Source organism: Perognathus longimembris, chromosome 2 (genome assembly GCF_023159225.1).
Source record: "Perognathus longimembris pacificus isolate PPM17 chromosome 2, ASM2315922v1, whole genome shotgun sequence".
Taxonomy (NCBI): domain Eukaryota; kingdom Metazoa; phylum Chordata; class Mammalia; order Rodentia; family Heteromyidae; genus Perognathus; species Perognathus longimembris.
The window spans coordinates 146,105,512-146,117,698 of record NC_063162.1 but is presented as its reverse complement, the minus strand read 5'-3'; the positions used below and the strand labels follow the sequence as shown (position 1 = coordinate 146,117,698).

Sequence of the window (12,187 nt, the reverse complement as noted above, 5' to 3'; positions counted from 1 at the left end):
TGACAATTGAATATGAATGAGATGCGTAAGAAAAATAATACTTGTAAGTAAACCACCTACAAGTAATACTCTGATTCTAATAGCTTGATCTATAACTTCCATATAATTTCTGTTTACATAAGCATATAAAATACTTGGAATTTTTGTGCTAAATATAAACGTTAACATTAAATAGGGGGCAGCATCCCAGAGCGAAACTGCAACAATGCAGAGCCTCTGGGGGGGAGGGGCGCGGAAGGGAGGCTCCGCCCACACCCAGCATCGTCCAATGAGCTCCTGGAACAGTACTCCGCCCCCGTCTCCAGGCGGCCAATAGGATCTCGGAACGGCCCCCCGCAGCCCCTCCCCTAAGGCCCCGCCCCTCACCGTCCCAGCCCCACCCAGCACAACACCCCGGCCCCTTGGGTGACTGTGTTCATGGTGAAAATTTCAAAGCCACGTACAGAAAAGTCCAGCCCTAGTATTTATCAGCTGTAGATAATTATGTTGGCCTTTGCGCGTGCGACTTCATTAAAATAATAATAATAATAATAATAATAATAATAATAATAATAATACAAGTAAGAATCTATTTTCTGCATCACGTCTCACCTCATCCTCAGAGGTAAGTTTGTATACTTCCCGCTGGCATTTCTATCCTTTGTTATAGATGTACGTGTAAGGATTATATGGGGGGGGGGGGAGGTTGGTGGTTTTGTGCCACTCCTGGGGCTTGAACTCTTTAGTCAGGGCCTGGGTGCTGCCCCTTAGCTTTTTCCCCCCCTCAAGGTTGGCACTCTTACCACTTGAGCCACAGCTCCAACTGTGGGCTTGTTGGTGGTTAATTGGAGTTTGAAAGAGTCTCATGGACTCTTGTGCCCAGACTGGTTTTGAACTGCAATCCCCAGATCTCAGCTTCCTGGGTAGGGAGGATTTCAGGCGCTGCTGGAACACTTGTGGTTTTAGTCCTCATTTAACATTCCCAGCTCCCCCGCCCCACCCCAGTAAAATTTAAGAGTTTTTAACCTTCAGTACTATTACCTTGACTTTTCAAATCTAGAAAAGCCATAGAGAACATGACAACAGGGAGAAATAAGGAATGTAGCCTCTCTCCCAGCATTATGTGGCAGGATTCTGAATCCAGGTTTTCGTGGTCTTGTTCCTCCCAGTCCCTCTACCTAGACCTGACCACCGAACTCACCTGCTCACATCTCTCTGTTGATCGATGTTCATCTGTTTCTGTTTGAAGAAGGGCACTCAAGGGAGATAAAGAAAAATTTGGTGTTTTTTGTTTTTGTTTTTGTTTTTACAAAAATCCCGGTTAGCATTGAAAAGCATCCATCTTTCAGAAAATGAAATACAGAATTGTAGAAGGACTTGACTATTTTGTCTTAACAGGCATTCAGTCTTTCTGCATGCCAGGCATTGATCTAAGAATGAAAAATAACCCACCCAACTTAAGCCCCACATCTGAAATAAAGGTGAAGAATACGTCTCACTTTGATCATCCCCATTATCCAAGGAATAAGAGTTACACGGAGGGGAATTAAGTAAGTTCTCCAAAGTGTGGCTGGCACACATTTCTAACTATTTCTACCCTGATCTCTCTCCTGCTAGAAACTAGCACCTGTAAGTCACCTGTCAACACTCAGGCAATTCACAGCGGGAGAAGCAACTGTCAACAAATTATCATAAAGAAAAGGAATAGCTTCAGGAGGCTGAGATTCCAGAGGCCTTCGGTTCAAAGCCAAACTGGGCAGGAAAATCCTAATGTGTTTCAAGTGGTAGAATACCAGCAGAGCACTCACAAAGCCCTAAGTCCAATCTGCATACAGCGCGGGCAAAAAAAAAAAAGGAAGGGAGGAAAGGAAATGAGAATGAAAGGAATAGGATTTGAAATGCACAATTATCAATATCTGTTTAGAATATGTTTATTTTGAATTTATGAAAATTACGTACACCCTTGTAACAATGCAATGCAGCATGCTGAATTAGAGTTGGTCCCTCCCCAGTCGCTCAGATCAAACAATATTGATAGGTAGAAATCTTTCCCTTCGCCCCACTGGAATACAAATATATACATGCTTTTCTTTCCTCCTTTAAAAACAAAAACATGTCCATCAGTATCTACAATTTGCATTTCCCATTGGGGGACATATTACATGAGATATAATATGACTGTGTATGATAGTGCACAGAATGTATGTCCCCTAAATCAGCCTTTTCCTGAGTAGTAAGTAGACATTAACGAGAGAAGTTTATGTGCTCACAAATTGCTGTGATGAATTGAAACCTCTTCATACAATTACTTAAGGATAATACAATGCTAGCGGGGAGCTTGTGGCTCACGCCTGTCATCCTAACTACTCAGGAGGCTAAGATCTGAGGATCATGGTTCGAAGCCAGCTCAGACAGGAAAGTCTGTGAGACTCTCATCTCCCATAAACTACTCAGAAAGAGCCGGAAGCCACCCTACTAGGATGGGACCTTCAGGTGTCCCTAGTCCTTTGCAATGCCTAGCCTCCAAGGGGCCAGACACAAAGAAGAGCTGTTCCCCAGCCAAGCCCCGCCCCCAACTCCAGCCTGGGAGAGCGGGGGCGTGGCCTGGGGAAGCCCCGCCCCCGAGCCAGCCAGCTGGGCGGAAGTGGGGCGGAGTCTGCGGCGGCCCCGCCCCCCGGGCTCGCCGCCGGCCTGCGTCTCAGTGCTGGTGCGGGCTCTGCCGGCGCAGCCCCTTTCCCCCCCCTCCCCCTGCAGCCTGGCGGCTCCCGGAGCTGCAGGCCCTGCCCCCTGCCAGCTGCCCGGGTGGAAATCGCGGGATCACCTGGTGAGTGCCCCCGGGCAGAGGTCGGAGAAGGCGTTGTTGGTATCAGTGGATTGGTCCCGCTTTCGTGGGGGGAGGGGTGGAGGGGGGACTGGGGGCGCTGGCCTCCCTCGGGGGAGCCGCGGGCGGGGCCGGGTGCAGTGCACGCGGGGCGGAGGCCACCCCCACCCCCACCCCCCGACGCCGCTGGCCGGCTAGCTGGGGATGGTTTTCTCCGCTCCCGGCTTGGATGCTGGCGGGTGCTTGCTTGCTTTGTGTGGTCGAGTCGCCCCCGGGCCTGTGGTCCGCAGGCAGCATCTGACCCTCGGCGGGCATTCTCGGAGGAGAAGGCCCGGCCTAGCCCAGGAGGACGCCCGGGCTCTCTGGGGGGGGGGGGGGGCGAGGGAGCTGGCGACAGGGCGTAGCTTCTGCCCCCCTGCCCCTTGGCCTTTGCACACTGGGGTCTCCGGGGCCCAGTGCCCGCTTGCACTGTTCCCTGGAGAGGGGCGTGGGGCGGGCCTTGGACAGGGGGTGGGGATCCGTGGTCTGCCCCCCCCCTCCACCCCCGCCCTGTGACACCAGGCCCAGATGCCAGCAGCCTGGCAGAGCCTTTCCGCTGGGCTCCCCTCCTCCACCACCCCCGCCCCCCACCGCCCCCGGCTCAGCCCCTGCGTCCTCTGACGTCACCACCAGCTCGGTGCGCACGGGCTCGGAGCCCCGGGGAGAAGGGGAGTCGAGGTGGGGGTGGGGGGGCGGCCTCGGGACTCCAGGCTTCGCCCCCGCCCCTGGTGGAGTTTGGAAAGACCTTCCACACACACACTCTGTCCATTCTGACGAGGGCCAGGGAGCAGGCAGGGACTGAACTATAACCAAACAACCCTCAGGTCCCCTCACCCCCAGGGCTAGAGCTCCTCAATTAGAGGCTTCTCAGAGTTCACCCAGTGGGACAAAGGAGCAAATGTGAGCAGGAGAACGTTTCCCCTGGGGGAAGTCGGGAATGGAGAAAGAATGTATGGTACAGGGAATGGGGAAAGGGTTGAGTCCTTATCCTGTGGAGGGATTGAAGAGAGAGGGAGCTTCAGACACCAGGAAGGGTCTAGGTCTTGTTGTTGTCTTTTAATCCACATGATAAATAAGTGGAGAGGGGCTAATGTTTTACATTGCTTTGTCTTTTATTGACGGTATTCTTCCAGGTGTTGTACATGTGTATTGTTTTACATGCATGAATTAAACCACGTTTTCATGTTAACGTGAAGTGAACCCGGTACAGCTGGGGGTATCTAGGATGGAATGCAGAAGTAAAGGCCGGACCTGTTCTGATTCTGGTTTAATGGAAGTCGATAGACAGTGGGAAAGATATTGTGGGCGTAAGGAAAAAGACACAAAGGGTTCAAGGAAGACAATGAATGACGTGAAGATGAGATGGCATCCCTGCATGTCTCTGTGATATATCCTTCTGTATACAAGGCCAGGCTCAAGATGGGACCCTGGGTTTGCTTTTCACTTTACATCATCATCCATGGAATCCCTTGATCTTCCTCCCAGGGGATGCCCACAATAAAAGATATTCTCTGACCTCAGATCTGAAATCTATCTTAAGTACAAAATGAGAATGGCCCAGTCGTTTTCCAAGAAAGTCCTACCTTCCCTTATATCTCTGTGTGGGTCCGTCCCAGAGACAGGTCTGTTTCATGATGGGAATAGGAAACGTATTATTTCCCTGAGCGACACGCTCTGGCTAGGGTACCTTTGCTTTGAAGATGACCGTTGAAGTTCAAAAGGGCCTCCATGAGCCCAAAGAACCATGGAGGAAAGTCAAAGATTTAATGACATTGTTTTAAAAATCCCTAATATAATCAAGGCTAGCATGTTGAAATGTGTTGTTCATGGCACTAACACTTCCAGATGCTTATACATTCTTGGTGCTGTGCTTACTAAGAATGTGGACCCCAGTGTTGTATTTCCTGGATTTGAATCCAAGATCCACCACTTTCCATATCTGTGCCTTCGAAGGGTATCAAATTACCTGACCACACAAGGAGATTTCCCCCCAGTGGCTGAAGTGGAGATAGTGATAATATGTATCTCATAGCCTTTTGTTACAATTTTTTAAATTACCTAAACTGTGTGTTATATTGCCAGGAGTCTGATAAGCACTGTACTATTATAGGACTGACTGCAGTTACTACCTTTATTATTGTTATCTTTATCCTTATAAAAAATAGGTTCATATCCTACCTAACATTAGGACTTGAAATTCCCACTTGAAATGTGTCTAGATGTAAAATAGATGTCGTTCATCCTTGAACGACCTTAGAGCACACAGAAGTGTGAGTTCTCTTTTCCGGGTTTGTCATGTCTCTGCGCTGGAGAAGCATGTGTCTGCTGAGCAACTCTTGAGAGATGTATCATGGGGGGTGGGGGGCATACCACAGGCTGTCCCTTCTGGATACATTGGTGTGTTTGGGGGAGAGGTCATAGTTCGGTCAGTGTGGCATTGGGTTTAAGATCCTAAACCCACGCAGGAGTTGGAAATGATACTAGGAAACATTCCTTGTCTTTTAATCGACATCCACTTCTTGGTTTTCACTTGCCTATTTCCATTCCCGGCTCAGTGTGGTCGTCAGAATCTCTGTGCTCTTGTCTTTCCTGCTGCCCCTTCTCCCTTCACTGCCACTCTTTAAGAAAGGTTATTAGAAGGGGAATGGCTGGGTGTAAGGATACACACAGCTTTGAAACCAAGTCACTACTGGGTTACTTAAAGAGTGCAGACATTCTCGGTCCTTCCTTATGTTGAGGCAGAGTCCCCATCCCCGTAGCCCATCCTTTCTCAGATGCCATTGGCCACGTACGTCATCACTTTCTTCTCTCTTTCCCCTAGTTCATCTGGTTCACAATCTTTTGGGGCAATAGACATACTGTTTTCCACTGCCAGACTAGTGACGCTGAATATGGGTGTGTCCATGTAAGCTTCTCTTAGAAGAATAAGATTTCCATAGATAGAAAGGTGAAGATGGAAGGGAAGGGAAAGGAAAGAGGATCCTCTGAAATGAGAACAGGGCCCGAGCCCGGGAACTGAGCCAGCTGGGAGCTAACAAGGAAGGAGGAGAGAGAGATAAAGCTGGACACTTGAAGGAGCTGCCTGCCCTCACGGCCTCACAGACCAGGACTGAGTCATGTTTCCCCTGTGGACACAGATGAAGCCCTGTGGGGTTTTTCTCCCAGAGCAGGAGCATGATAAGAATGAGCTTAGAAGAATAGAGATAAGAGCAGACCCTGATGACTGGGAAACTCCGTTGGTTTAGTCACTAGCAACCTAAACCAGGTGGATGGCAGTGTAATTGAACATTGTGAACAAGGACATCAACAGGACTGGTGACCCGCTGGAGAAAGAGACACCCTGTGACTTTGCACAGTTCTCTGTCCTGGTAATTTGTGGTGTCCAGGAGGGGCAGGGAAGGAGGGCAAGTTTCTCATTATTCAACGGTAGGCTCAGTATTCCATGAGGGGGGTAGGATATCAGTGCTTCTATATTTAACTACCAGGAGCATCTAGCTTGTGCCATTTACCTTGGAAGAAGAGAAGATAGTCCATTCTGAGATGACTTCTTTAGTTTGAAAGACCAATGACCACATAATGGCTGATGTGTCCGTTTAGTGAGATCTTGAGTTTATTAGTTGCCTCAAGACCAAGATTTTTTTCCTATGATCTGTAGATGGCACATTTTCTATGCCAAGGACTTTTTCAAAGACACACCAAGATACTTGAGGAATAAATATAATAATCATTAGATCATTAGCACTAGTATAAATATTAGTTTGAACATTGGCTCCCAAATTGTAAAATCATAATGAATGGAGAACCCAGTGTTTGTGGGGGGGTTTTGTTGTTTTTTTTTTGCCAGTCCTGGGCCTTGAACTCAGGGCCTGAGCACTGTCCCTGGCTTCTTTTTTGCTCAAGGCTAGCACTCTGCCACTTGAGCCACAGCTCCACTTCTGGCCATTTTCTATATATGTGGTGCTGGGGAATCAAACCCAGGGCTTCATGTATACAAGGCAAGGCCTCTTGCCACTAGGCCATATTCCCAGCCCCCAGAACCCAGTGTTTGTAAAACTTAATATTGGGTCAGATTTCTTTTATCACTTTGCAAAAATTCCCTATTAACTTATAACTTAAAAGGTTTACATTGTTTGCTGATGCTGAGGATTGAATGTAGGGCCTCTTGACCTGCTAAGCAAGTGCTCTACCTCTTGAGCTATATCCCCCAGTTCTAAATGACTTGCTCTTAGCAGAGTAAGCAAATGTCTATATACATGTAATTGAATACTGATGAGAGGTTTTGAAACATCCTTAAAAGGGAGCTTATGGAGAAGGAGATCACATCTGGAGATAGAGATGCCTTCTCTCAGCTGTGTTCCAGATATTAGTAAGAATCTACCGCCCCTTCCTAACTTTGCTCCTGGTTGTGTGGATTCAAGCCACAGCCAGTTCTTCCTTCCCTCTTACCCAGCCTCTGATTCTCTGAGAGAGGGTAGCCTATTTAGACTGAAATTCTAAGTGCTCCAAGCTGAGATTTAAAAGACCAGTGTTCGTAAGAGAGGATGATGGAAGGGGTGACATTCATCAGGAAGCATTATACATACTTGTAAATTGACACGTCACATTGAAACCCCTTAGTACAACTACTGAAAGCTAATTTTTAAAAAGATAAGTAAACAATAGCAAAAATGACATATAAATAAATAGTCGATCTCGGGGGTTGGAGGTATGGTTCAAGTGGTAGAACATCTTCCTAGCCAGTGCAAGGCTGTAAATTGAAGCACCAGTACCAGTTCCACCCAGTGGATTGAGCGTGAGAAGGACAGCTTGCCGCATACTATATTCGTTTCTAGAGGCTTTCACAATAATTGATCACCAATTGAGCAGATTTAAATCACAGCATTTTATTAAACTCAGCACTGGAGGCTCCAAATTTCAAAATCCAGTTATCAGCAATCCTGGTTGTTTGCTTCTGGTTCTTGCCAGCAGTCTTTGGAGTCCCTTGGCTTGTAGATGTAGCATTCGGAGTCTCTGTCTCCATCTTCTAATGACAATCTCCCTTTAAGTTCCTGTGTCTCTCTATGTCCAGATGTCATCAGTCATCTGCCTAGAGTCATGCAAATGCACTGTGAGCTCATCTTAACTTGATTACAACTGCAGAGACCTTTCTTCTAAATACAGTCACCTTCCCATATGCTAAGGATTAGAATTTCACAGTATTTCCTTGGGAGGCACAATTCCACCTTCATTCCTCCCTTGTTTGGTTGGTTCTGTATCAGGGAAAATATCATACTGACTTTTACCACTGAAAGTTTAAAAGTCTAGAACATGGTGTCAGGGGAGTCTCCTGTATCGTGGCCACTGACATTGTGATTTGATTCAGTACAGCGTCAGTCTTCTTCAGAAGCCTGCCCAAGTAGTGGAAGAACAAACTATGTTGTTGTTGTTGTTGTTGTTGTTGTTGTTTGCTTACTCTCTTCACCAACTTGCATCCTGTTTTCATCTGTGCAGAACCAGACAGAGCCATGGCGACTCCTTCGGCTGCCTTTGAGGCCCTTATGAACGGAGTGACGAGCTGGGAACTTCCTGAGGATGCCATCCCTTGTGAACTGCTTCTAATTGGAGAGGCCGCATTTCCCGTCATGGTGAATGACATGGGCCAGGTGCTCATTGCTGCCTCCTCCTACGGTCGAGGCCGCCTGGTGGTCGTATCCCATGAGGACTACTTGGCTGAAACCCAGCTCACTCTCTTTCTCATCAATGCCGTGGGGTGGCTTCGTTCCTCCCCAGGGGCCCCCATTGGTGTACACCCATCCCTGGCACCTTTGGTCAAAATCCTGGAGGCTGCTGGAGTAGAGTCAAAGATTGAATCGGATGTGAATGACTCCATGGGGGTGTACTGCATTGACGCCTACAATGAAACCATGACTGACAAGCTGGTCCAGTTCATGAAACGTGGTGGAGGCTTGCTCATAGGAGGCCAGGCCTGGGACTGGGCCAACCAGGGTGATGATGAGAGAATTCTGTTCACCTTTCCTGGGAACCTGATCACCAGTGTGGCTGGTGTGTACTTCACCGACAACAAAGGAGACACGAGTTTCTTTAAAGTCTCCAAGAAGATGCCCAAAATCCCAGTCTTAGTTAGGTAAGTACCCCGTAGGCTAACTTCTATAGGGCTGTGGGTATTTAGCCAGATGTAGTGAAGAAAATGCAGAGCCTCCAAGTTGAAATCGAAAATAAGTGGCACAATTTACATATGCCAGATCTAGGAGCTTTACCGACATGGGCAAAGGACCGTGCTGGCGAATGAAGGAGGCAGATGATGGAGAAGAGGCTGCTCTGAAAGTTCTTTGAGAACATTACCCAGTCTTGCTTTGTTCACGTACAGTGCTGTACATGTAACAGGTTGGTGCTCAGGAAACATTCGTTAGATGTATATAATTGGATGGATGAATACGAGTGATTAAAAGCTAGAGTAGTCCCCAAAGCAGAAGAAATATACCAGGCTGCTCCCCACTGTATATTAAAGTTGTGTTTCCTTGAAATGAAGAACATGAACATCTCTGCGTGAGGAGGTGGGGAAGGTAGGACGGGGTGAGGAAGACGCACCATGGAGGTGACTGCTGTGTGGAATGAGCTGGAATTTCTTATCGTGAAAGTCTGAGGCAAACCAACCAGGATAGCATGTTACTCTGTCTTTTGGATAAGAAAGCACTTTTCCTCATTTTAACCCAAATACTAGGCATCTGTGAAGGAATTCAAACTCTCCTCTGTGTATTCATCCTTTTGTTGAGTATATGCTATACCCCAGTTATTTTTTTATATTTCAAGAATATTCTTTGAAAGAACTAAGGACCTAGAAGTGTGGAAGGGGGTGACTTTGGTCTAGATGCATTGTACTATTCAGTTGACCTGTTGAATTGAAACCCCTTTGTACAACTCTTTAAAGATGTAAAGGATGTAAAGGAGGAAATATCTCTGTAGGGCTTACATTCCAAGACTTTTATTGGATACCTGAAATTGTACATAGTGCCAAGAAAACCCTGTGTATAATGCATCATTATGATAAAGTATAACTTATAAATTAGGCACCGTAATAAAACAATAACCAATTAACAAGACAGAACAGTTACATTCTAATAAAAGGTATGTATTGAGATCTGTCACCCACATAATGTTTTACTGTAAGGTACTCACTGCTCTGACACAAGACTATAAAAGGTAACTGATGTAGGCACTGTGTTGGAGCATTAGGTCACTACCACGTAAGGATCACTTGAACACAAACACTGCCACACCACCACAGTCATTCCCATGACCAAAATGGCTATGGAGGGACTAACAGTGGATAGAGTATATAGTGAGGACACACTGGACAAAGGAATGATTAATGTTAACCATAGAATAAGCATAAGATTTTATCCCACACTATGCAGAATGTACTCCATTTAAAGCCTATGAATCATTTATTTGTGGAAATTTCCTTGTAATATTTTTGAATCACAATTGATTACAGGCAACCTAAGGTGCAGAAAATAAAACTGTAAAGGAAACTTTTATATGTATTTGCTAGCACTCTCAGCAACAGACACAAGAACTAAATTACTATAATATTAGCCAGACCAGCAAACTCGATAGTATTATCATTTGGTTGTTGTTTACTTTGGGAACTCTTACTTGCTAGATGCTAAATCTTCTGGTATACCCTTCTTTGTCTTTTGTTTTTTGTCTTGTTTTGTTTATACCCTTAGCATAGCTCTCAGAAGGATGACTTTTTAAAAAGTTGTATTATCTTTAAGTAGTTGTACAAAGGTGATACTGTGCAACAAAGCACTTCATAAATACAGTGCGTCTTGATCACTGTCATCCCCTTCAACATTCTCACTCCCCGTCAGCCTACCCCTTCCCTTTCTTAATTTTGTGGTATATAGAATAAACTATTGACTGCATTCTTCCCCTCTACCCCCTTCATTTGTCTACCCTTCTCCCCTTGATCCCACCCTCTACTTCTTGCATGTAATCATTTCCTGGTGTTGAATATCATGTTGGGCTTTGTCCTAATCTTTCTAAAATCTTTCTATACTATTTGAGCTTTCCAGAGTCTGTTATACTTCAGTTAATTCATTTGTAACCACTTGCATGCCACCAAAGTGTTTTCTTCTAGATTTATAGGTACATTCTAGCTACCACAAATGAAGGAAACCATGTAACCTTTGTATCTCTGGGTCTGGCTTACTTCACTTAATATAATTTTTTCCAAGTCTTGCCATTCCCTTACAAATGGTACAGTATCATTCTTTCTCATCGATGAGTAAAATTCCATTGATTCATTCTCTTGATTTTCTTGATCCATTTGTCCATTGAGGGGCATCTGGGTTCTAGTGGCCACTATCAAGAAAATAAACGCTGGTGAGGATTCAGCCAAATGAGAACTCTAATATACTGTTAGTAGGAATATAAGTTTGTTCAACCACTTTGGAAAGCATTATGGAGGTTCCCCCACAAATTAATATAGAACTACTCTATGTCCCAGCAGTTTACTCCTGGGAATTTATTCTACAGAACACAAAAACAATGTTACAGTAAAGCCACCAACACAGTCATGTTCATTGCAGCATTGTGCACCATAGTCAAGAATAACTTTTGCTCAATTTTCCACTTAACTTACAGTCTTTAGCCGGGCCAAGACTTATTTTCTTCCCTTGTGTTAAAGTCGAGATTATCTGTTTGTCAGTCTCATTGTTATTCTTATTCCAGTTAGTGAGTTTCTATATCAACCTGTCTCTCTCCTCCCTTACCTTTTCTTTAATTGAGGAAGATGTAATATGTCCTCTTAAACTCACTAGTGCCTGAGCATACATATTAGAACTTTTCCTCCACCTGCCATTTCCTTGGGAGTTGGTTTTTTCTTTTTGCCTAGTTTCATACTTTTCTCCTTCATGCTATTAGTTCCCATCAAACTTAATTTGGTGACTTATGATGTTAATTGGAAATTGCATTGAAATTCTAGACGGATCATTACTGGTTTCTGCAGTGTATTTTCCAGAACAAGTGATTATCCTTTTGTTTCCTTGGTCTTTCTTATACACATTCAGTACAGGATTCTTTTGTTCCAATGGATTTCTGATCTATAGCATTTCGTTTCATTTTAATATGTAAAAAAAAAAAAAAACACAAAACCCTACATTCGCATTTGCAGACTGCGGTTTTTCCAAAACCCAGAGCTGTGATGGATTTCTATTATTATTATTATTATTATTATCATCATCATCATCATCATCATCATTATCTCTAAGTAGTTATGCAAAGGGGTTTCAATTCAACAAATCAGTTATGAGTACAATGCATCTTGATCAATGTCACCCCTTC

At 45.2% G+C, this 12,187-nt stretch overlaps 1 protein-coding gene across 3 annotated transcripts in view; it reads left to right on the top strand.

Moving 5' to 3' along the window:
• LOC125347268 (TRPM8 channel-associated factor 1) overlaps positions 1–12,187 on the top strand; it is a 34,116-nt gene that overhangs the window by 8,462 nt on the left and 13,467 nt on the right. For 2 of the 3 annotated variants that reach the window (XM_048340401.1, XM_048340403.1), the window contains exons 1-2: positions 2,714–2,803; positions 8,330–8,963. In XM_048340401.1, the coding sequence (XP_048196358.1) occupies positions 8,344–8,963 (620 nt within the window). In that variant the 5' untranslated portion in view covers positions 2,714–2,803; positions 8,330–8,343. Of the gene's footprint in view, positions 1–2,713; positions 2,804–8,329; positions 8,964–12,187 lie in introns of those variants that run through there. The other variant, XM_048340402.1, reaches the window with a different exon arrangement.